The following is a 22,382-nucleotide window of genomic DNA, read 5'->3' on the forward strand; positions in this document are numbered from 1 at the left end:
TAGAACCTATCAATGACTTTAAGGACTTACTGTTCTAAAGTTTTTACATCAGGAGTTGACAAACTATGGCCCATGAGATAAATCCAGCCATTCACTTCTGTTATTCTATGGTCCACAAGTTAAGAATGGTTTTCACATTTTTAAATGGTTAGTGGAAAAAGCAAAAAATGACTAACATCTTGTGACATGTGAAAATTATATGAAATTCAAGGGTCAGTATCCATTAATAAAGTGTTATTGAAACACACACCAAAAAAAAAATGCAATGGAGTAAATTTGAAGATCTAATTGGCTTTATTGAGCTATTATTCATGAATTTGGCAGCATCTTACAGGACAAACAGAAGTTGTACAACATGGAAAGCTGTAGTGCTAGAAAGAGAAGCCCCGCGGGTGCGCTGGTGCAGGCACGGCCACTGTAGACACGTTAGTAATGGAAAATAAGGATAAATTCCAGCAGCAAAACACGTGACTCCAACGATTTCAGGCTCTGCCTCGGGAAAGGCTCCACTGCGCAGCCGCAGGAGCTGGGCGGAGCCTGCGCAGCCGCAGAAACAGCTGGGAGGGTCTGCGCAACTGCGGAGTAGATGGCAGCTCGGGGGTGGGGACACCTCGGACCCGCGCTGTTTCGCGCTCGGCCCGAGGCAGCTGGAGCCGCCGAGTTGGCCTGATCCCTGCGCCCCTCACCGCAGCGGGTGAGACCGGCTCCGCTGCGCCGGCCTCGGGCCACAAGCCGTCCTCCCCAGGGCCGCCGCCATCATGCTGCTGCCCGTGTTCACCCTGAAACTGCGCCACAAAATCAGCCCCCGCATGGTGGCCATAGGGCGTTACGACGGGACGCACCCGTGCCTGGCGGCTGCCACCCAAGCGGGCAAGGTAACCGCTCCCACCTGCACGGAGCCTGGGCCCCTGGAGTCCCACGATCTCCGCGGGCCGCTACCCTCGACCCCGCCCCTCATCTTCCGACTCCGCCCCCAGCCATGGGTTGCCCGGCAACCGGTCGATAGTCCTGTAGTTCTCCATCCTGCCCAGAATAAAGAACAATGGGGTCTCGCATGAATAGCTCTTCTGAGCAGTTAACTTTGCAAGGGGAAGGAACTGGTCAGGGTTAGCAGTGGTGACAGACCTCAGATTCTCTGCCTTTCCCTCTGAACTCCTTCCACTATTTCAGACTCCCCCAGCCACACAACTTGATGGGGCGGGGGGCGGGGGAGGGAAGAATACAATGACCCCCTCCCAAATGAAATGATTCAGATTGCACTTTTGATATGTATCCATGTATGTTCACATCTTTTCCCATAAGTTATTCACTGAATACCTATGTACTTAGTGAATAACTTATGGAAAAGATATGCCAGGTGCTGTGCAAGGTGTGGGAGTCACAGAGATGAACAAGACATGGTCATTCAACGGTCACCAATTTTTAAAAATGTGGTAGATGTTGAGGATTGACATTCATTATCTCGGCATTCTTGCAACAATGCCAAGGGCAGCAGCACATAGCGCTGGCTCTGGTACCTACTAATTTCATGACCTGGGGCAAGTTACTTAATAATAGTATCTACAACATCGGGTTGTTCTGAGGACTAATTACTAGTAAGTTAATATATATGAAGCATTTGGCATATAAGAAATGGTCACTAATGGTTAACTGTTATTTTTTACCCCTCCCACTTTACTGACGAGTGGTTCAGAGAGGTTTGAAGTGCTACTGGAGGTCACTCAACTAGAAAGTCCTGGAAATGAGATTAGAGTCCTTGTTCTCTGACCCAGTGCAGATTTCATAATGATTAAAACATGTACATAATAACACTTACCCTTATGTTGTATATTCTTATGATATGCCTTGGGGTACATAATTTAAAAAATAATTTAAGTAGTTTAATGGAGTAAAGCACTTAGCACAGGCTCTGCCAAATAATAATGCTCATTGTTATTGTTAAGAAGCACTGACAAATGCCAGAAAGAAATGCATATTGTTGCCGAAACCGGTTTGGCTCAGTGTATAGAGCGTCGGCCTGCGGACTCAAGGGTCCCGGGTTCGATTCCGGTCAAGGGCATGTACCTTGGTTGCGGGCACATCCCCAGTGGGGGGTGTGCAGGAGGCAGCTGATCGATGTTTCTCTCTCATCGATGTTTCTGACTTTCTATCCCTCTCCCTTCCTCTCTGTAAAATATCAATAAAATATATTTAAAAAAAAAAGAAATGCATATTGTTTCTGCTGGGAAGGGCCCATTGATAGTAGCTTAGCCCCTAATTTATTGAGGTATTAATATGTGCTGGGCACTGTTCTTAGCTCTGCAGGTGCAAGGGTGAATGTGACAAGTCTCTTCCCCTTAGAGCTTACATTGGGAACTGGACAATTAAGGGGGAAAAATGCATTTTTATATCTAAGATTTGTATGATTCAGTTGAAGTCTGTAAAACAAATTTACTGCCAGACTGTTTTAAGGGTTAGGAAGTGAATTCATTCGGTGCTTGGTTGAAAGATACTAAAGGAAGTGTTTATTATTTTATTTGGTGTGTCAGAGTGTTTGGACAGCCTCTCGGAGCCTAGCATGTAAGCTGCCCTAGTAAGCAACTAGGCCTTGTACATGACCTTGTTCTTTACAATGCCAGGAACCACGGCTTCCCACAATTCATAGTGATTGAAAGCCAGCCATGCACAGAACTGTGTTGTAGGTGTTTTAAGTAAGTTTATCGGTGATTAAAGTGACCTTTTGTTAATGTTGATATCTGTTAACAACCTAGTCTTTTAAAAAATGTATGTTAATTTTACATTTTTGGTATTTTAAGGGAATGTAACGAACTGGTTTTGTTGTAGGTTTTTATTCACAATCCTCATACACGGAGCCAGCATTTCAGTGCGCCCAGAGTCTTCCAGAGCCCCCTGGAGTCTGATGTTTCTCTTCTCAACATCAACCAGGCTGTCAGCTGCCTGACTGCAGGAGTATTGAACCCTGAACTTGGCTATGATGCTCTTTTAGTGGGGACACAGACTAATCTTTTGGCTTACGATGTCTACAATAATTCAGATTTTTTCTACAGAGAGGCAAGTATACCTCTTTATAACCATAAAATCCCCATCACCCATTAAGGCTCATTTTTGTTATGCTTGAACGAGATCAGACATTTATTTTGGTTTATTATGTGGCTGTTGTACTGTAGTCAAACACCACGGTGATTTTGCCATTTGCATCTGCTTCATCCACTTGACGTTTATTTGGTCAAGATTGCTAACCGCTTTTATTTTGCATTCCCCGCATGAACAGTGATGTAGAACACCCTTTCCTGTGCCTATTTACATGTCTGTTGTGAAGTGTTGAAGTTTTTGCCTATTTATTTATTAGTAAGTAGTTTGTGTGTATTATTGATTTGTAGATGTTCTTTGGATATAATGGGTACAAGTTCTTTGTCAGATTTATATATAACAAATATTTTCTCCCAGTATGTGGCTTATTCCAAAGTAAAAGTTTTCAATTTCGATAAAGCCCAGCTAATCAATTTTTTTTCTTTAACTGTGTGTGAGTGCTTTTCCTGCCCTTCTAAGAATCTTTGGTCACATAGATACACTTTCTGTGTTATTGCACTAGACCGGAATTGAGTTTAGGACTGTATTAGTCAAGGTTCTCCAGATAAACAGAATTAACAGGATGTGTGTAGAGAGAGAGGGGTGGGGAGGGATATATTTTAAAGAATTGGTTCACATGGTTGTGGAGGCTGTCAAGTCCAAAATTTGCAGGGTCGGCTAGCAGGCTGGAGACCCAGGGAAGAGCTGATGTTGAAACACAAGTCTGAAGGCAGTGTTCTGAATTCTTCCTTCCTCAGGGACCAGTCTTTTTTCTATTAAGGTCTTCAACTGTTTGGATCACCCACATTATAGAGTATAATCTGCTTTACTCAAAGGCTACTGATTTAAATGTTAATCTCGTCTAAACATACCTCCACAGAAGCATCTAGAATAATGTTTGGTCAAATATCCTGAAGAGCCTTGGACTTCGTAGCACTTTATTGCAGCAGATTAGTGTGTGCCGCCAAGGGCCCGAGCGTACCCTGGATCTGTGCTCAGCCTTGCATCAGCACACCTACGCCACAGCGACATACACCTGCCTCTCAGGAGACCATGTGGTTTCTCCCAATTGATGACGGAGCAATTTGAGTATCCAAATACAGATAAGGATACATGTTACCTCCCATGAGCCTGTGCATCCTTGTTATCTGAGATTTTATTTATTTTTTCTTCTTAGGTGGCAGATGGGGCCAATGCAATTGTGTTGGGGACACTGGGAGACATTTCCTCTCCTCTTGCGATTATTGGTGGAAACTGTGCTCTGCAGGGCTTCGATCATGAAGGAAAGGACCTCTTTTGGACGGTATGAAGAACAAAACACTCTCTTTAGGACTCTTAAACATTTTAACTTTAAATGTTCTTTACTTAGCTTTGTTTGTTTTTTACCATCCATATTTATAATTCTGTGCATTAAAAAATATGCAAAATTTGAATAACACCTGTTGGTGGTTTGTCATCTTCCCTTTCCTGTGGCTCTTATGGTCAGGTTGAGTGGGAAAAGAGGGCATGCTCATAATACTGGGTTTTGTTTTCAGGTCACTGGAGATAATGTTCATTCCTTGGCCTTGTGTGACTTTGATGGTGATGGGAAAAAAGAGGTATGTGGGGGAGGAGATACTTCTCTTTGTGTTCAGCTGAATAAATCTCCCCGTGACAGTGACCTTGGTGTTGGGAGAAGTGTCAGCTTCTCATGGTTGCTGCGGAGGCTCTGTTGCCTAAATAATGAGCTCACTGGCCTCATTTGTCTTTCTCCTCTCTTTTGAACAATACATTCCTTTCTTTATCTAGTGCAAAGATCAAGGCCGTGATGTGTCAAAGACATAGGAGAGGGAGGGAGGGTGGAACAGTTGTTGGGACTGCAGTCATAGTCACAATCTTATAACTTGCTTTTGATGCTTTCGAATCATATCAGTAAACAGTTTTCAATTTTGGCCAACTTTTTCAGGAATTTCGAAGTTTTAGAAATTGGCTCTTAGTCTTTGAAATGATCCTCATGGTTCCTCTAGAAATGAGCTTCTTGAGCAGCCAGTGAACTGCTGTGTTGGGCAGTGAGTTGCCCCTCTCTTGCCCATGGATGCCAGGCTCTGGCATTTGAAATGGGGCTTCCATCTGCAGGCAGGCAGGCGCTGAACCAGCGAGCACTTTCAGGTGCGGCTGGAAGAACACGCCCTGGCGGGTTGTGCAGCCCCCATGGCTGGAGGAAATCTCTAGAGCCACTGCTTCTTTTTTTAAACATCATATTTGTATTGATTGCAGAGAGGGAGCAAGAGATAGAAACATCAATGATGAGAGAACCATTGACTGGCTGCCTCCTACACTCCCCGTACTGGGGATCAAGTCCAGAAACCCAGGCATGTGCCCTGACTGGGAATTGAGCTGTGACCTCCTGGTTACAGGCTGATGCTCAACCACTGAGCCATACTGGCCAGGCAAGCCACTGTTTCTTCACTGACTGAATTTGTTGACCTTCACATTGGAGGGAACTTTCCCCAGCATTGGCTTGCTGGGAAACTAGAAGTCTTGGTAGCAGTAGCAACATACAAAATGTTATGCAATTTTTTGTTTTATTTATGGGAATTTTTCTGTGTTCACTTGCTGAACTAAATATGCATGTTTTTATTTTAAGCTTCTTGTTGGATCTGAGGACTTTGATATCCGAGTTTTTAAAGAAGATGAGATTGTGGCAGAAATGACAGAAACAGAGGTGAGAAGTGGGACCTTGGGCAAGATAGATGAGCATAGTCCAATGTAACATCAGATGAGAGTGCTGGGCCTTCTCACAATCTAGACCAGCCTTGGGCAAACTTCGGCCCACAGGCCGGATCCGGCTGTTCTATCCGGTTCTCTTGCTCTCCCCTCCACTCCTTTACTTTGAATTTATATTCGTTCACACAAACACTCCATCCATGCTTTTCTTCCGGCCCTCCGGTCCAGTTTAAGAACCCATTGTGGCCCTTGAGTCAAAAAGTTTGCCCACCCCTGATCTAGACTGTTATAGGGTAAAAATTGTGGGGGTTAAACAGAGCTAGACATTACAGAGAAGGAAGCATTTAAAAATCTTGTATAAGACATATTTTGAAAAGACTGATTAAACAGAGGAAAATTACTGAGTGGAAAGGCATTTCCTTTAATGAGTTATATCATCATCATCATCATCGCAACTATTTATTGTGCACCTAATACTAGTATATGCCAGTCACTGTTCTAAGTGCTTTACAGGAATTAAGTCATTTAACTCTACAACAAACCCTATTGGGAAGGAAATACTGTCATTCCCATGTTAATGAAATTAAGTTTCTTTGTTAAATTACACACACAGCTCTTGGCTATTCAGTGGCTTGGTCAGGATTTGAACCTTTGTGTCTTGTCCTTCTCCTCCTCCTCCTCCTGTCTGTTAAATGGGATTGAATGAAGTGCCCAAGTGAGATTTTTACACTTTTTCTCTTCATTCAAATTAAGCACTTTTTAGGCACATTTCTGTAGGTAAACTGAAGAATTAGATGTTAGAGAACTTGGCTAGTTTCTTTGTGACTATAATTACTTCATGTGATTGAACCCGATATGTTTCCTAAAGAATTTAAACTTCATTTTTCAAAGTGGTCCCTAAGATTGCCTTGTCCTTTGTTGTTTTGACATTCTTAGGATATAAGCTGCTGGTTTTCCAGCACTGAGCAAGATGGAAACAGAGTAATTAGGATATTCTGAATTAAGGAAGTAGAAGAGGATAAAGGAGCAATGGCTTGTGAACATTATAAACCGACAGAAAGAGAAAAAAAAAAAAAGAGAGAGAGAAGGGAGTCTAAGAGGTCAGAATGGCCCGATTCTGGAAAATGTAGTCATGTGGTGTTTGGGAGTCTGGCCTGAAAACTGCACTTGACCACTTATTCCTGCTTCTCAGCACTTACAAAGCAACCCAGGAGAGTCAGGGTTCTGTTCCCCTAACTGCAGAGGAAGCCGAAAAATAAAGCTTGCATATTGCTATGTAAAGTGTTACCAATGACTTTAATTCATTGACGGTTACCCTATAGCGAGAGCTTCGGATTTTTACTTAGTCCTACTATGCTTTTTATATACTTGCAGTTACTATGGTTGTGAAGTGGTAGTTATGGACAAAGAAGTAATGAAGGAGGGAGATGAATGCCAGAAGCAGTAGTCTGAAGACATGTATCTGTACAGGGGGTTCTGTTTTATGTGTAGGTGCTTAACATGTGTGTTTCTGGAGAAAGGGTCCTTAGCTTTCATTAGGTTCTTTAATAAATATTTTTTTATTGATTTCAGAGAGGAAGGGGAGGGAGAGAGAGAAAGAAACATCAATGAGAGAGAATCATTGATTAGCTGCCTCCTGCACTCCCTGTACTGGAGATCGAGCCTGCAACCCAGACATGTGCCCTAACCAGGAATTGAACTGTGACCTCCTGGTTCCTGGGTTGACACTCAACCACTGAACCACACCGGCCAGGCTCATTAGATTCTTAAAGGGGTTCGCCACCTCTCAGCCTGATCCCGCCCCCACGCCGCCCCCAAAAAACCCCAAAAAGCTGACTTGACAATCACTGGCCTGAGGGTGCTGTGCCTGCATTGTCATTTCTCTTTCATGCAAATTTGTAGTAAATCTTTTCCCATTTGGTGGGAATCATTCACATTTCATTGGATTTCTGTTTGTTGTCAATACTGGATGTGAGGAGGGTGCAGTCTTTTCCTAAGTCCTAGAAGAGGCCAGGAAAACATGAAGTAGAACTAGGGTTTTGAGGTGACTATTGACCCTCTAGTCCACACAAGAAAAACTGGTGAACTAAGGAAGGACTAAGGGACACAGGCAATCTGGGCTTAAATATATGAAAATGTGGACTTTATAAAATTGTTCATTTCAGGGCCATTTTCTTGTCCTGTCAGTTTGATTTTGCCGCTAGCTCAAATGTCTTTTCCCAGATCAGCAAAATCATAATTTATTTGGCAGTTCAGCAGTACCAAGTATTGCCAGAAGAATGCCTCGAGCTAAATAATTCTGAAACCCTAACCACACTTTGTAGTCAGAGTTAGGTTATGTGGGTGGTTTTGTAGAAAAGCTGTAGGTGTAGAGGAAATTACATAACTATTCTCTGCTTTACAATTTATTTCTTAAATATCTTTTATTAGGGTCAGAATGAGAAAGTAGGTCTGCAAGATCATAGATGTTATTAAGCTTTGGTTTTAACTTTAAACGGTAGTTTTGTTTAGTATGTAAACATTTATGTTTGAGATGTTGAATCCCAGTCCTAATATATGCATTCTGTGTATTATCACATACATACACAGAGGCATGTGCTTGGGTTGTCACTTTCCTAAGGATTATGTGGGGTTTTTTTCTTTCTAAAAAAAGTCTTTCATCTCTAGCAAACAAATTATGTCACAGAAAGAGAAGTACACACATAAAAGACATTCAGTGGTGGATTTTGTACGTTTTTTTAAAATTTAGCTCATGGGCCCTGGCCTGATAGCTCGGTTGGTTAGAGTGTCACCCTTATACACCAAGGTTGTGGGTTTGATCCCCACCAGGGAACAAACAAGAATCAACCAATCAATGCATAAATAAGTGGAACAACAAATAGATGTTTCTCTCTCTCTCTCAAAACTAAATTTAGACAGTGGGATATTATAAGTGACGGTAAAATATTGGAATAATCATGAAAACATTTTTGAGTTAGTGTGAATTGTACATACTCTAGATCAGTGGTTCTCAACCTTTTTAATGCCGCAACCCTTTAATACAGTTCCTCATGTTGTGGTGACCCCCAATGGTCTTAGGCGACCCTGCTAGCGGTTCTCGACCCACAGGTTGAGAACCGCTGCTGTAGAGCCTAAGACCATCGGAAAACACAGATATTTACATTACGATTCATTAACAGTAGCAAAATTAGTTATGAAGTAGCAACGAAAATAATTTTATGGTTGGGGGTCACCACAACATGAGGAACTGTATTAAAGGGTCGCGGCATTAGAAAGGTTGAGAACCACTGCTCTAGATCTTGTGTACTTAGCTTATTTCCTCATTTATCCCTCAATCTTATTGTATTTCTTTTTGTAATTTGCTGAAACTTGCCACATAAGCTTGATCTAAAACAGCAAACTTTGGGAGTTTATTCAGTTCTGATTATCCAGCCTGTGAAATAGATGAATTTGAAAAGAGGAATATCTTACCCACTAATGGACTGGAAGTGCATTTCAATCTAATTTTAACATGCTTGTAGCAAGGCATGCAGTTTTATAAAGCCATGCTTCACCTTAAGTTGAGTCTTAATGAACCGCTGAGGTATTTCCATGTGCTATTTTTTGCAGATAATCACCTCTCTCTGCCCGGTGTATGGCAGTCGATTTGGTTATGCTCTTGCCAACGGCACAGTTGGAGTTTACGACAAAACAGCCCGATACTGGAGAATTAAAGTTAGTATGATTCAGCCTCTGCTATGCAGAGATTTTCTACACACTGAGAGACTTCTGTACTAATTATTAAAATTCCTTTTCAGTCCAAAAATTATGCCATGAGCATTCATGCTTTTGACCTTAATGCTGATGGAGTGTGCGAACTGATAACTGGTTGGTCCAATGGGAAGGTAAGTTAAATAGCAGAGTTCAGGTGTAATTCAAACTAATAATTGTCTGAGACATATTGGCTGCATGATTCAGAACAGTAACGTGAGGGTACAAACTCGCATTCCTTGGCTGTGCTTTAAAACTTAACTTCTTAATCTTTCTACATTTTTTCTTTCTGTTGTAGTTGTCAGCACTATAGTGAGTGTCCTTTCGGCCTTATGGCCCTAGTTGGGTGATTATCTCCAGAAGATTCTTTCTAAATCTCTTCCTGGAAGGACTGAGAATACATGTAGTCAGGGTGACCCTAGGCATAGTCAGCATAACAAGGAATTTTAATAAGCTAGTAAAGAACAATTTGTATTGCTCTTTTCAAATAAATTAATGCGAATGTTTCCCCAGCTATAACTTCAAAATAAAATCTTTTTGCTTTCTTTCCTTTCCTCCCTTCAAATCAGAATTTTGTAGTCTTTTGGCAGGTCAGGACTGTTTTGTGAAAGACTGCCTGCGTGCTGCCACATCTCCATGGCACTGTTTGCCCTCACTCTTGTCTGCCAGTGATGATTCCCTGAGGATCAGCTAATTCCTGGCTTTTCTCCTTTGGTTTTTCTTTACTTTTGGCCGGACCTTGTCACCTTCCTTTACTATTATGCTGGTATGGGCGTTAAAAATGATAAGGGAAGACTGTGTAGTTGCATACTAAGGAACTTGAAAATCCAAACATGAAAGGCTTCTGCATCCATAATTTTCAGGCTTCCATGATGTTACTAATAGCATGGATACGTGAATGTGATGTCCTCCAGACCAAGGGTAGGAGCCGGTGGTAGGCCATGACCTAAATTACTTTATTTTCTCATTGCAGTTTTGAATAGAGGATGTTTATGAACAGATAAAAGTAGTGAGCGGCCGGGGCCATTGAGATTTTCTATAGCTAGTCTTTTGTTGGTAACACGTGTTTTGCTTAAAACACAATCATCACAATGGTCCTTCCTCATTGTTGGTTTTGAGATGTATTTGTTTCTGGTGAGTTGGGTATGTATTTGCCTCTCCAAGGAAGAGGAGACTCAAAGATGACAGGAGACTCGCTAGGTATCCCAATAGTTTTTAAGGGGAAGAGGGACTCTTAAACAGGGTGTTATGAAAAGGTTATATCTATGGTAGAAGGTTGGCTAGTTTGGCATTTTCAAACTTTAGATATAGCTATATTTCACACATTTATATGTAATAGAGAAAACTTTTTTGTATAGAACTAACCTTCCTTGTCTACCTTTCCATGCCAGGCCCTGTTCTAAGTGCTTTCCATATGTTAACTCCTTTAGGCCTCATTCCAGCCCTAAGGGGTATATGTGCAGTTATTGGCCTCATGTTCTTGTCATGGACCCCCAGATGAGGAGACGAGCCCAGCCAGGGTGGTTAAGAAACTTGCCCAGGATCCCAGAGATAGCAAGGGCAAAGCTGGGACTGGGACCCAGGCAGCTGGCCTCGGACCCGAGGTCACAGGTGCCTCCTCAGAAACCACAGGGCTCCACGGAGTACACTCTTGGAAACTGCTAACTCAATGACCTGTAAATTTTCATGGTTTTAAGAAACAGTTAACAAAGGCGATTTTTCAAGTTCTCATTTTATTTTCAGGTTGATGCTCGAAGTGACCGAACTGGCGAGGTCATCTTTAAAGACAACTTTTCTTCTGCGATCGCTGGTGTGGTAGAGGGAGACTACCGGATGGATGGCCACGTCCAGTTAATCTGCTGTTCAGTGGATGGGGAAAGTAAATGGGGATGGGAAAACCCTTGAGGAGTCCGATTTTCAGTGCGACTGGGTCAGAATATCAGAAATTCCACCCTAAAATGTTTGCACTGCTCTCCTCTGGTCCTCACACGTTCACCCCGGGGGGCAGTGAGAACTTGGGTGTTTGGTTATTGGACCAGGTAACTGGTGACTTGCAAGCAGACCGGGCTGTGCTTGGGCTCTTCCTTAGTGTGTGGTGCATTTGTTCCTTCTCTTCAGTCCGGGGCTACCTGCCGGGCTCGGCTGAGATGAGAGGGAACCTCATGGACACCAGCGTAGAGCAGGAGCTCATCCGAGAGCTGAGTCAGAAAAAACAGAATCTGTTGCTGGAACTCCATAACTACGAGGAAAATGCCAAGGTGGGGCCTAATGTGGACGGGACATGGAATCTGAAAAGTTGCGGGGCGGCACGTGAAAGCAGAGCGAGAATGTCAGGGTCTGCCACGTGCGGGCTCCCTCCCTCCCACTGGCAGGAGCACAGCTGCTCCAGCCTTTTGCCTGGGTCAGCATGGAGGGGCACGTATCCTTTCATCCAGAAGTGCCACCTGCAGGCAGCTGAGCGATAGAGAGCTTTTCAGTGGTCCAAGACATTTACTGCAGCGCCATTTGTAGCAGCGAACGGTGGGAAGCAGCTTAGATGGTGACCAGGAGCAGAGAGTATATGCTGGGGAATATGAAGCAGCTCAAAAGAATGAAGTATATGTGCTTGGGCTGATATGGAAGGATATGTGGTATTAAGGTAAAAAAAAAAAAGGAACAATAGGTATGGGGTATCTTTTTTAAAAAACAACATAAAAAGTGACAACTACAGAGATGTGTGTGTGTGTGTGTCTACATATATGTACCAAACTGGCTGGAGGATGAGCTGGGGAGGAGGATTTTATTTATTTATTTATTTAAATATATTTTATTGATATTTTACAGAGAGGAAGGGAGAGGGATAGAGAGCTAGAAACATTGATGAGAGAGAAACATCGATCAGCTGCCTCCTGTACACCTCCCCCTGGAGATGTGCCCGCAACCAAGGTACATGCCCTTGACCGGAATCGAACCCGGGACCCTTCAGTCCGCAGGCCGACGCTCTTTCCACTGAGCCAAACCGGTTTTGGCAGGGGAGGAGAATTTTAATTTGTCCTGTCACACATGACTATTTTTTAAAAAAAAATATTTTTATTGATTTCATAGAGGAAGGGAGAGGGAGAGATAGAAACGTCAATGATGAGAGAAAATCATTGATTGGCTGCCTCCTGCATGCCCCCCACTGGGGATCAAGCCGCAACACTAGCATGTGCCCTTGACCAGAATTGAACCTGGAACCCTTCAGTCTTCAGGCTGACACTCTTTGCATTGGGCCAGACCGGCTAGGGCACACATAACTATTTTTGAATTTGCTATGCTAAATGAATTTTGTTACTTTAAAAGATCAGTGTGAAAAATGTGAAAGGCGTGATGGGGTACAGGGGACCTGAAACACAGAAAGGGACGAGGGTGTTTTTGCTTGGGAAAAGGCTGGGTAGAGCAAGGGGGCGCCAATGAGGAGAGTCTTCTGAATTCTGAAAAGCCAGATGAATATAAGATAACCACAGTATTAAAAGTGCCGTTAGTTCACTGTGTGGTGACTGAGTTGGCAGCGGGTGGGATGTTTTGCAGGCCGAGTGGAGCAGTCCGCTGAATGAGGCCGATGGGCAGTGGGGCATAATCCCAGCCAACACCAAGCTCCACACTGCCCTCTCAGTCAACCTGGGGAGCGAGACTCGGGCTGCTCACACAGAACTGTGCATTTCCACTTCGAACGGTAAGAGGTTATTTATAGCTGGCATTTTCAGGCACCTGTGCCGTCTCCGAGCGGTTCTTCAACTGCCTTCCGTTTCCCCTCTTCCCTGCAGACACCATCATCCGAGCCGTATTGATTTTCGCAGAGGGCATTTTTCTAGGTGAAAGCCATGTGGTACACCCCAGCATTCACAGCCTTTCCAGCTCCATCCGCATCCCTATCACACCTCCTAAAGATGTCCCTGTGGATCTGCACTTGAAAACCTTCGTGGGTTACAGAAGCAGGTGACCCTCTGCAAGTCCGTTTATTTGCAGACGACACTGAGAGGAGGGCGAGATGTGTGGGTTTTTCCATCACGCCAGGGATCCTGCGGGGCCACAGGACCCTTTAATGGTTCCCAGGACCTTATTTCCCTAATTTGAAATCTTCCAAAAAGGGGGAGTATTTAAGTGTCAGATGGTTATTTTCTGGTTTTAGTCTGATGATTTTATAATCACAAAATACGGTTAACTGATGATTTGTCAACTTCTGGTTTCGACCGCTAAGATTGTAAGGGTTGGGATGCAGCTTTATACTAGTCTTATATAACCTCAGCTTGTGGAGGAAATCCACTGGATTAGTGGAAGACAAAAAGCCTTTTAGGGTCTTTTAAGTCCTTGGTTTATATGTATATGTAGACTTATGTTATCTCCAAATTTCAGGCCCCATTAATGTACTACTTAGCCCTCAAGTTTTGGGTGATTTTTTTCCATCTGTGAAACCCTTAAATATCAACATGATGACTTAAGTGACTATTTTCTGGGACTTGTGCTTTGAAACACCATTCTATATGAAAGTTCTCTTGTGTCCTATTGGTCGGCCACAGCACCCAGTTCCACGTATTTGAACTGACAAGACAGCTCCCAAGATTCTCCATGTATGCGCTGACCAGCCTGGACTCTGCCAGCCAGCCGCTCGGTTACGTCAACTTTACCATTGCTGAACGGGCCCAGAGAGTGAGCATCTGGCTTTTTTCTTTCAATACTTTTGCATTTTAGCATCCTTTGGATGTTATTTATTAGAAGAAAGGAATCACATGAATGAGTTATTTGATAGCAGTAAATATGAGTGATGTGGCTTGGAGTTGGTTGATAACCTGTAACAAAAATGTTGCTAAAGTACCCCCCCTCATTCTGAAAAAATACAGACCGTATTTACCTGAACAATCCTTAGTTACAGGTGAATGCTCACCAGTTAATTTCTTTCTATGGTTATGGTCTCAGTGTGGTTGTCCTGACCTAGTATTTAAAGAGGACCCTGCATCAAAATGGAAGGAGAGTGGGACTTGGGGCTGGGAATATTTTTGGGCTCAAATGCTACCTTAACTGATTAAATTCTTGGTGATTTCGGGGAAATGCCCTGAACCAGTCTGAGCCTGTTTCCTTATCTGTGAGGATATCTTACCTCCCACATGAAGATTACATAATTGGTGTGAAAGCACCTTGTAAATTTGAGAGCCCTGATACCAATGGACTTTAATCATGGCTGGACCTCAGAATTCTTAGTGAGGCTTTTCAATCATGTAATTCTCAGGCTCCTGCCCAGCCCATGGAACCAGACACTCTATAGGTGGGCCCTTCCAAAAGCCTCAGGGTGGTTCTTATGTGGAATTTGCGTTACAAACCACTGTACAGTAATATTAACTCATTAATATTAAATTTTATTCTTATTGTGTGGATGTGTCACAGTGTCTATGCTCTGTGCATGCATATTTCATTAATTTTTTTTTTTAAAGAATGGACTGGAGTAATTTTAAGCAGATTACATTGTCCAGAACATAGCCACAGAAGAGCTATCGTGTGAACAGAATTAGCATCATACCTGAATTGTTTCTGCATTGCATATAAGTTTATGTCTAATTTGAAGATACTATTAAATCATGCATGCTGTGGGGCCAGACATAATTATGAACATGCAGAAGGTGGGGAAAGGGAGTGTGATTAGTATGTTGCTGGTGGGGGTGGTGTATGAAGTATAATTCTTCGTTTACCAAACAATGAAACGAGAAAGGAGGATAACTCTTAACAGTGACTGTACTTGAAAATGACTATACTTGAAGTTCACGTCATCCTATTCATTTTTAAGGTGTTTGTATGGCTCAACCAGAACTTTCTGCTCCCAGAAGACACTGACATTCAGAATGCTCCATTTCAAGTGTGTTTCACATCCTTACGGAATGGTAGCCAGCTGTATATAAAAGTAAAGCTTAATGGAGAGGTAAAGTTGAATGTTTTGGACTTAACTTAGTCTATTAGGTTTGCTGCCTCCCTCCCTCCTTCCTTGTCTAACTTGGGGAGGGTAAGGAATACAGAGGTGAACAGAAACATTTTCACTGTTTGAATGATTTTGTTGTTTAGTTTATGAGGCTAAAGCAGCCGTGGGCAAACTACGGCCCGCGGGCCGAATCCGGCCCGTTCAGCTGTTCTATCCGGCCTGCGGAGCTGAAAGAGCGGAGGGTTCTCTTGCTCTCCCCTCCGCTCCTTTACTTTGAATTTATATTAGTTCACACAAACACTCCATCCATGCTTTTGTTCCGGCCCTCCGGTCCAGTTTAAGAACCCATTGTGGCCCTCGAGTCAAAAAGTTTGCCCACCCCTGGGCTAAAGGAATGATCTTTTAGCCTGCTGCTAAAATAATGAATGTGGTTTATAATTTCCTTGAGGGCTAACCCCTATCTTATTCATCACCACATATACATTTGTACTGAATGTGTTGAGAATGGGGAAATGCAGGTTTCAGCTTAGTCTATCTTTAATATCTGAGGATGCTGAACTTGTCTTTGTCCCTCTGGATAGATCACGGTGAAGACTGATGACATCGATCTGGCTGGTGACATCATCCAGTCAATTGCATCATTTTTTGCTATTGAAGACCTTCAGGTGGAAGCGGATTTCCCTGTCTACTTTGAGGAGTTACGAAAAGTGCTAGTTAAGGTGAGGGCCCCAGTGGATGCATTTATGAGAACGTGGTAGTTTAGTAATGTCGGAAACATTTCTCGTAGGAGAGTAATGGCACTACGACTGTATGTATGTTATATGATAGTTATGTTTTAAAGAATTCTGCAAATTCTTAAAATCAAAATTGAACTAGTATTGGAGAGTTCACTAGTTAAAGGATTTCTTTTATAACAATGAGTGGTTAGCTCTTGACCACCCTGCTTTCTTTCTTTGATTTAGGGCAGTGGTCGGCAAACTCATTAGTCAACAGAGCCAAATATCAACAGTACAACGATTGAAATTTCTTTTGAGAGCCAAATTTTTTAAACTTCTTCTAACGCCACTTCTTCAAAATAGACTCGCCCAGGCCGTGGTATTTTGTGGAAGAGCCACACTCAAGGGGCCAAAGAACCGTGTGTGGCTCGCGAGCCACAGTTTGCCGACCACGGATTTAGGGGAATACTTTTTAAAATATATACCAGCAGTTTCCTTTGCTAACCCTTCATCTTAATTGTACCTACTTTGCTCTTTGGTTTAGGGATTTCCAACAACACAAATTGAAAAGAAAAAGGAAAACTACCAATTTTGATTGGCCCCAAATTATAACAGAGTTCCCACCCCCACTCTCTAGAATGTTAATATGAGCGATGCTAGGGCTCCCATGCTTACACACGGAAAGGATCCAACTGGAATGTCACTGTGAGTGTTGGAGGCAGCACAGACTAATCACTTCACTGAGGAGGAGCTGACACAATGGGGTTAAGATGGGCCAAGTCAACAGGCGGGAGAGGGCCTTACTATACGGTAGACAGTGTCTTCTCAGTCTGTCTGGTTTTCAAGCAGTCGGGGAGGTCTTTTTCATTCCTGAGTGTTCATGGTCTCCAGGTAGATGAATATCACTCAGTGCATCAGAAGCTCAGTGCTGACATGGCTGACAATTCCAACCTGATCCGAAGTTTGCTGGTACGAGCTGAGGATGCTCGTCTGATGAGGGACATGTGAGTATTTACCGTGACTAGGACAGGTGCAAGATGAAACATGGCAGCAATATGGAATAGCAGCTCTCAGATGCTACTAGGAGGAGTGTGTTTGGTACAAAGACTTTGTAAAATAACTTGGCATTATCAGTAGAGTTGAAAATATGCATATCCTATGACCCAGCAACTCTCCTGGTTTATAACCTAGAGAAACGAATGCATGTATGAACCAGGTTATTTTTATAAGAATGCTCATAAAGGCATTGTTCATAAGAACCCCAAAGAGGAGACAATCCAAACCAGCATCAACACTGTTGTGGATAAATTATGATATGTCCATACAAATGGAACACTACTCCCAATGAGAATGCATGTATCTCAATAACGTACCAACGTGAACAGATCTTATAAGCATAATGGAGACAGAAAGAAGACTCAAAAGAATGTGTAAAATGCTACCATTTACTAGTATATATAGTGTGAGAACAGATTAAACTAAACTATATCATTTGGGAAGCATAGATAGATGACAAAAATATAAAGAAACGCAGGGAAGAGATTTTTACATAAGATAGCATTTTCTCCTTAGGAAGAACATGTTGGGAAGCTTCTGGGATGCTGGCAATGCCTTTTTAACTTGGATAATAAACATTTGTTCTGTGAGTTTTTTCGAATTTGCATTACATTTTAAAATAAAAAGGTGAAAATAAATAGGGGCAGGCCTAGCAGATTTTCTCTAATGAATGTTAATGTGAAGCCTGGAAGACAGGCTGTCACCTTGCTCACTTTCCCCAGCACAGTGGGCACTTGATCATTCTTGGCTCCTAAATTCAAACAAACCATGGACTGATAAGAGAGGAAGACCACTTGTCTTCCATGTATTTGTAAGAAATAAAGAGTATTTTGATAGAAACTTCTCGATGTTTTCAAAGAAAAATTTAGACTTACCCTGCTTTAATGACAAACAGCTAAGAATGTGGTGTCTTCTATTCTTTATGTGTCTAAGAAGTTTGCACTTTTTTTTTTTCACTTAAGCCTGCTGTATCGAGGTACAGTGATGTTCAATTTCTATTGATTTACACAGGAAAACAATGAAGAGTCGCTATATGGAGCTCTATGATCTTAATAAAGACTTGCTAAATGGATATAAGATTCGATGTAACAATCACACAGAGCTGTTGGGAAACCTCAAAGCAGTAAATCAAGCAATTCAAAGAGCAGGCCGTCTGCGTGGTAAGTCTGTATAGTGAGTGCTATTATTAGTAATGTGGGGGTGAGAATCACTGAAGATGGCAGTAGCTTCGAGAATTCATATCGGGGCCTGTATCTATAGAGACTTTTAACACTCAAGTTGGCACCAGGCGCTTAAGTTTCAGTCAGCCTGTTCAGCTTGGTTAGTATCCAGATTTCAGAGGAAAGAAAGCTTGTAGCTCCTTTTCTTAGACCTACTGGCATATACCCAAGAGGAAAGCCTTAAGTAACCTTATTAAAAAAAACACAAAGGGAGACTGAAAATTAATAAGTGTCCAACTTAAAAGTTAGAAAAAGAACAATAAAGTAACCCAAAGGAAGCAGAAATAACCAGAGATTTATACCTAAAGTCTCCTGTTTGGGGTCAGAATCCTTAGAAATAATCTTTGGTAGGTGGATATGAGCTTTGATCCTTTTCTATAAAACTGACTTGATTTCTAGGTTTGAAATGGTCTCTAGATTTGGTTTGTGATAAACTGCCGCACACAGGTTATCTTTTTAAGGGAGTGATAATATAACTTAGTTGAATTTGCACTACCTGTAACTCTCTTCTATCTTAAATTTACAGTTTTAGAGCTGGCCTCTGATTTGTAATCTCACTTTTAATAATCTTTCAGATTGCACTGATTTGGTCTTTCTTTTCACACAGTTGGAAAACCAAAGAACCAGGTGATCACTGCTTGTCGGGATGCGATTCGAAGCAACAACATCAACACCCTGTTCAGAACCATGCGGGTGGGAACAACTTCTTCATAGGAGAGAGAATAGGGGGTGAAGTTCCTAGAAAGTGTTCTTTCCCAAAAACCTAGGTTGGTTTGCTTTGGATCGCATCCTGGTGAACCGAGGGTGCGGAGAATGAAAACAACCTTGGTGGGTTGTACAAATGAAAGACAAAGCACCGCATCTGAAAAGTGTATTCACTTTCTGTTTTTAAGATCCAGTAGTACCATTGCCAAATACTAGGTTGGTATGGAGGAAGGTGAATACTTTTGAAACATCAGGGCTCCGAAGTCCAATTATTTCTGCATATATGTAAAGCTGATGTATAGATGCATCTATTTTCTTGTAATTGAATTTGTAATTTTAAAATAGATTATCTACCTTTACATTACAATTTGTGTTGACTGATTTTAAAATCACCACATCAGAATTGCATAAACCATTTCTATTATGTGCAGAGAAAAAATACAGACATTACATTTGTGTGCCTTCATTTTAATCACTGAAAGGTGGGTGTAAACAAATTTGTATTAAAAGTTCAGGGTGATCTATTGGTTGGAGTAATGTTAACTGCTAAAACAGACCTCAGAATGCCCAAGGACCCGTTTATTTCTCAGTGTGTCAGATTTCTCTATAGCTGGTGAGGGACCACCTAGGGCAGCCTTTCTCAGCCTGAGTGCTCTAAAGCAGCGGTTGCCAACCTTTCGGACCGCGCGGACCACCAGTCGTCTGCGGACCACCGGTTGCCAGCCGCTGCTCTAGAGAAACCTGCCTCAGGAATGACTGGGGTGACCACTTCTACATGCAGTGAAGACCTGTGGCCTTGCGGCTTCCCTCTCACTTGGAATCCTACTGGACAAGGGCTGTCCTAAAGCCTTGCAGTTACTTCTGTCCAAGCCAGCCGAAGAGGCAAAGCTTTTCAAGGCTGTGGTCTGGAAATGGCCCGCTCCTTTCCATTCGTACTCCACAGCCAGTGTGGCCACGCCTGACTGCCAGGCCGGGAAATGTTACCGAGCTGTGTGCTTACCAGGAAGAGAAAGCTGAGGTGGGTGGGGCCAATACCTAGCAACTCCTCCTCTTCTTCTTCTTTTTTAAAAATATGTTTTTATTGATTTCAGAGAGGAAGGGAAAGGAAGAGAGAGATAGAAACATCAGTGATCAGAGGGAATCATTGATCGGTTGCCTCCTGCATAGCCCCTACTGGGGACCGAGCCTGCAACCCGGGCATGTGCCCTTGACCGGAATCGAATCTGGGACCTTGGAGTCCGCAGGCTGATGCTCTATCCACTGAGCTAAACTGGCCAGGGCAGCAACTCCTTTTCTAAGAGTTAAAATTTTGCCTTAAGGTTGAGTTCAGGACTGGTTTAGTCTGTCTTCCCATCTTAATAGCATTCATTCCTAAGTGGTTAAGGGAGAAGGGCCTTTCCTCTGTGGTAAATGAACTTTACTGGTTTCCTCCAGTTGACCATTTAGGAATATGTCTTCCATTTCTGATAGATGAGCTTTATGGAGTCCTAATTTTAATGAGATTATGCCTTGTAATACCTTTGTTTTGCATTTTTAACCTGTAAGTGCAAAAGACAGCCTTAATATACTGTTATTTTTTGTAATCCCTGAAGTAGTAGAGAATCTTCTGCTTCAAAGGTGCAGAAATTGAAGTGCAGGGATTAATTACTTGCCAGTCACAGAGCTATCGGCAAAACTCGAGTCCTACTGTTGAGCCCTTTTCAGTTTCAACCATAGTCTAACCCAGTGGTTGGCAAACTGCGGCTCGCGAGCCACATGCGTCTCGCGAGCCGCGGTTTGCTGCTCTGTTGACTAATGAGTTTGCCGACCACTGGGATAGGGGCTTAATCACAGGGAACAACAACAGCCTGTAATTATTGGAATCGAGAGTCTAGGTCAGTGGTCGGCAAACTCAGTCAACAGAGCGGCAAACCGCGGCTCGCGAGCTGCAGTTTGCCGACCACTGGTCTAACCTATACCCACTGAGATGAATATCTCTACTTGGCGCTGGTTTTAAATTGTATGGCTCTTTTCTTTCATAGGGACCCTAATAGCACACTCTCAGCTCACCATTCTCTTGTTCTTTAGTCAAAATACTTCCTTCTTAGACCTTAAAATATTCACGGGCAAGCTTGATGGCGCCAACCAGAAGCAAGATATTTTTAAGTACTCTTGATTTATAGGTTGTAAGTGCATTTTCACATTACTTTGATTCCCCCTGATACTAGTATCTCTGAGCTCAGAGAGACAGACTCTTTCCTACAGGGTCCCACAGCTTAGCTTGGTGGGTCATGTGGAGGTTTGAAACCAGGTAGTCCTGGCCCTTTCTGCTATTCTGAACTGTTCCCAAGCAAGTAGGACTGGATGAGATGAGTGTTTATAGAACATTCAGTTACCTTCTTTTCTTAGCAGTCACCAGATTTAACTCAGGGATGAGAAAAGCTGGTTATCAGTTACTTCCCTATGTTCTATCCCAGGGGTGGGCAAACTTTTTGACTCGAGGGCCACAATGGGTTCTTAAACTGGACTGGTGTGCCGAAACAAAAGATGGATGAAGTGTTTGTATGAACTAATATAAATTCAAAGTAAAGGAGCAGAGGGGAGAGCAAGAGAACCCTCCGCTCTTTGCGCTCCGCGGGCCGGATAGAACAGCCGAACGGGCCAGATCCAGCCCGCGGGCCGTAGTTTGCCCACGGCTGTTCTATCCTGATAGAATCTGGTGCCTTCTAGAAGCTACACTTTAAGCTCTATTCTGTTGCTGAATTTTGTTGAAGCTTTAAGTGAACACTCAGCCTTTATGTAAAAGCTGATCTTGAGGATTTTGCTATCTGGGAGAAAGCTTTACAGTCACTTTTTGAGCATCCCTTTGAAAAAGTCCCCACCACCAGGTACTCAATATCTTAGAATGGTTTGTATTATTTCCCACCATGTCTGCCTATCCACACACAAGGCTCAGCTGAAATGCTCTCTTCTCAGGAGACCGTTCCTCTCTCATGTCTATTCCTTAACCCTCATTACATCCTGTTTATATAAATCTTAAGCCCCTCTTAAGTGAGAGCAGGGGCTGCGTCTTAATCAGCTTTATCTCCCCACAATGCTGAGCGAATGCCTTCAGCACATACAGCATCTGCTCCTCTCCGTGAGACTGTCTTGTCCTCAGTCAGCCGTCAGTAGTTTTAGAAATCAAAGAACTAGGAACTTTATAACTATTATGCAACCCTGGACATGCTTTACAAGAATGACTCTCAACATCAT

The 22,382-nt window shown here is 42.8% G+C and overlaps 1 protein-coding gene across 1 annotated transcript; it reads left to right on the forward strand.

Moving 5' to 3' along the window:
* Positions 1-491: 491 nt before the first annotated feature.
* Positions 492-19,717, forward strand: BBS2 (Bardet-Biedl syndrome 2). The gene is made up of 17 exons (XM_080646094.1): positions 492-875; positions 2,824-3,051; positions 4,247-4,372; positions 4,605-4,667; positions 5,696-5,773; positions 9,385-9,489; positions 9,573-9,659; positions 11,269-11,404; positions 11,644-11,783; positions 13,075-13,219; positions 13,311-13,482; positions 14,064-14,193; positions 15,323-15,454; positions 16,033-16,170; positions 17,059-17,171; positions 18,235-18,383; positions 19,051-19,717. The coding sequence occupies exons 1-17, from the start codon at positions 759-761 to the stop codon at positions 19,155-19,157; spliced, it is 2,166 nt and encodes a 721-aa protein (XP_080502220.1). The 5' UTR covers positions 492-758; the 3' UTR covers positions 19,158-19,717.
* The last annotated feature ends 2,665 nt before the right edge of the window (positions 19,718-22,382 follow it).

This window comes from Plecotus auritus, assembly GCF_963455305.1.
Source record: "Plecotus auritus genome assembly, chromosome: 10".
NCBI classification, from domain to species: domain Eukaryota; kingdom Metazoa; phylum Chordata; class Mammalia; order Chiroptera; family Vespertilionidae; genus Plecotus; species Plecotus auritus.

Bases quoted from the DNA above. Each gene is read 5' to 3' on its own strand.
- BBS2 (XM_080646094.1), top strand. From the start codon at position 759: ATGCTGCTGCCCGTGTTCACCCTGAAACTGCGCCACAAAATCAGCCCC. The intron at 11,784-13,074 runs GTGGGGCCTAAT...GATGTTTTGCAG, and splicing joins ACTACGAGGAAAATGCCAAG to GCCGAGTGGAGCAGTCCGCT. The intron at 16,171-17,058 runs GTGAGGGCCCCA...CATGGTCTCCAG, and splicing joins TACGAAAAGTGCTAGTTAAG to GTAGATGAATATCACTCAGT.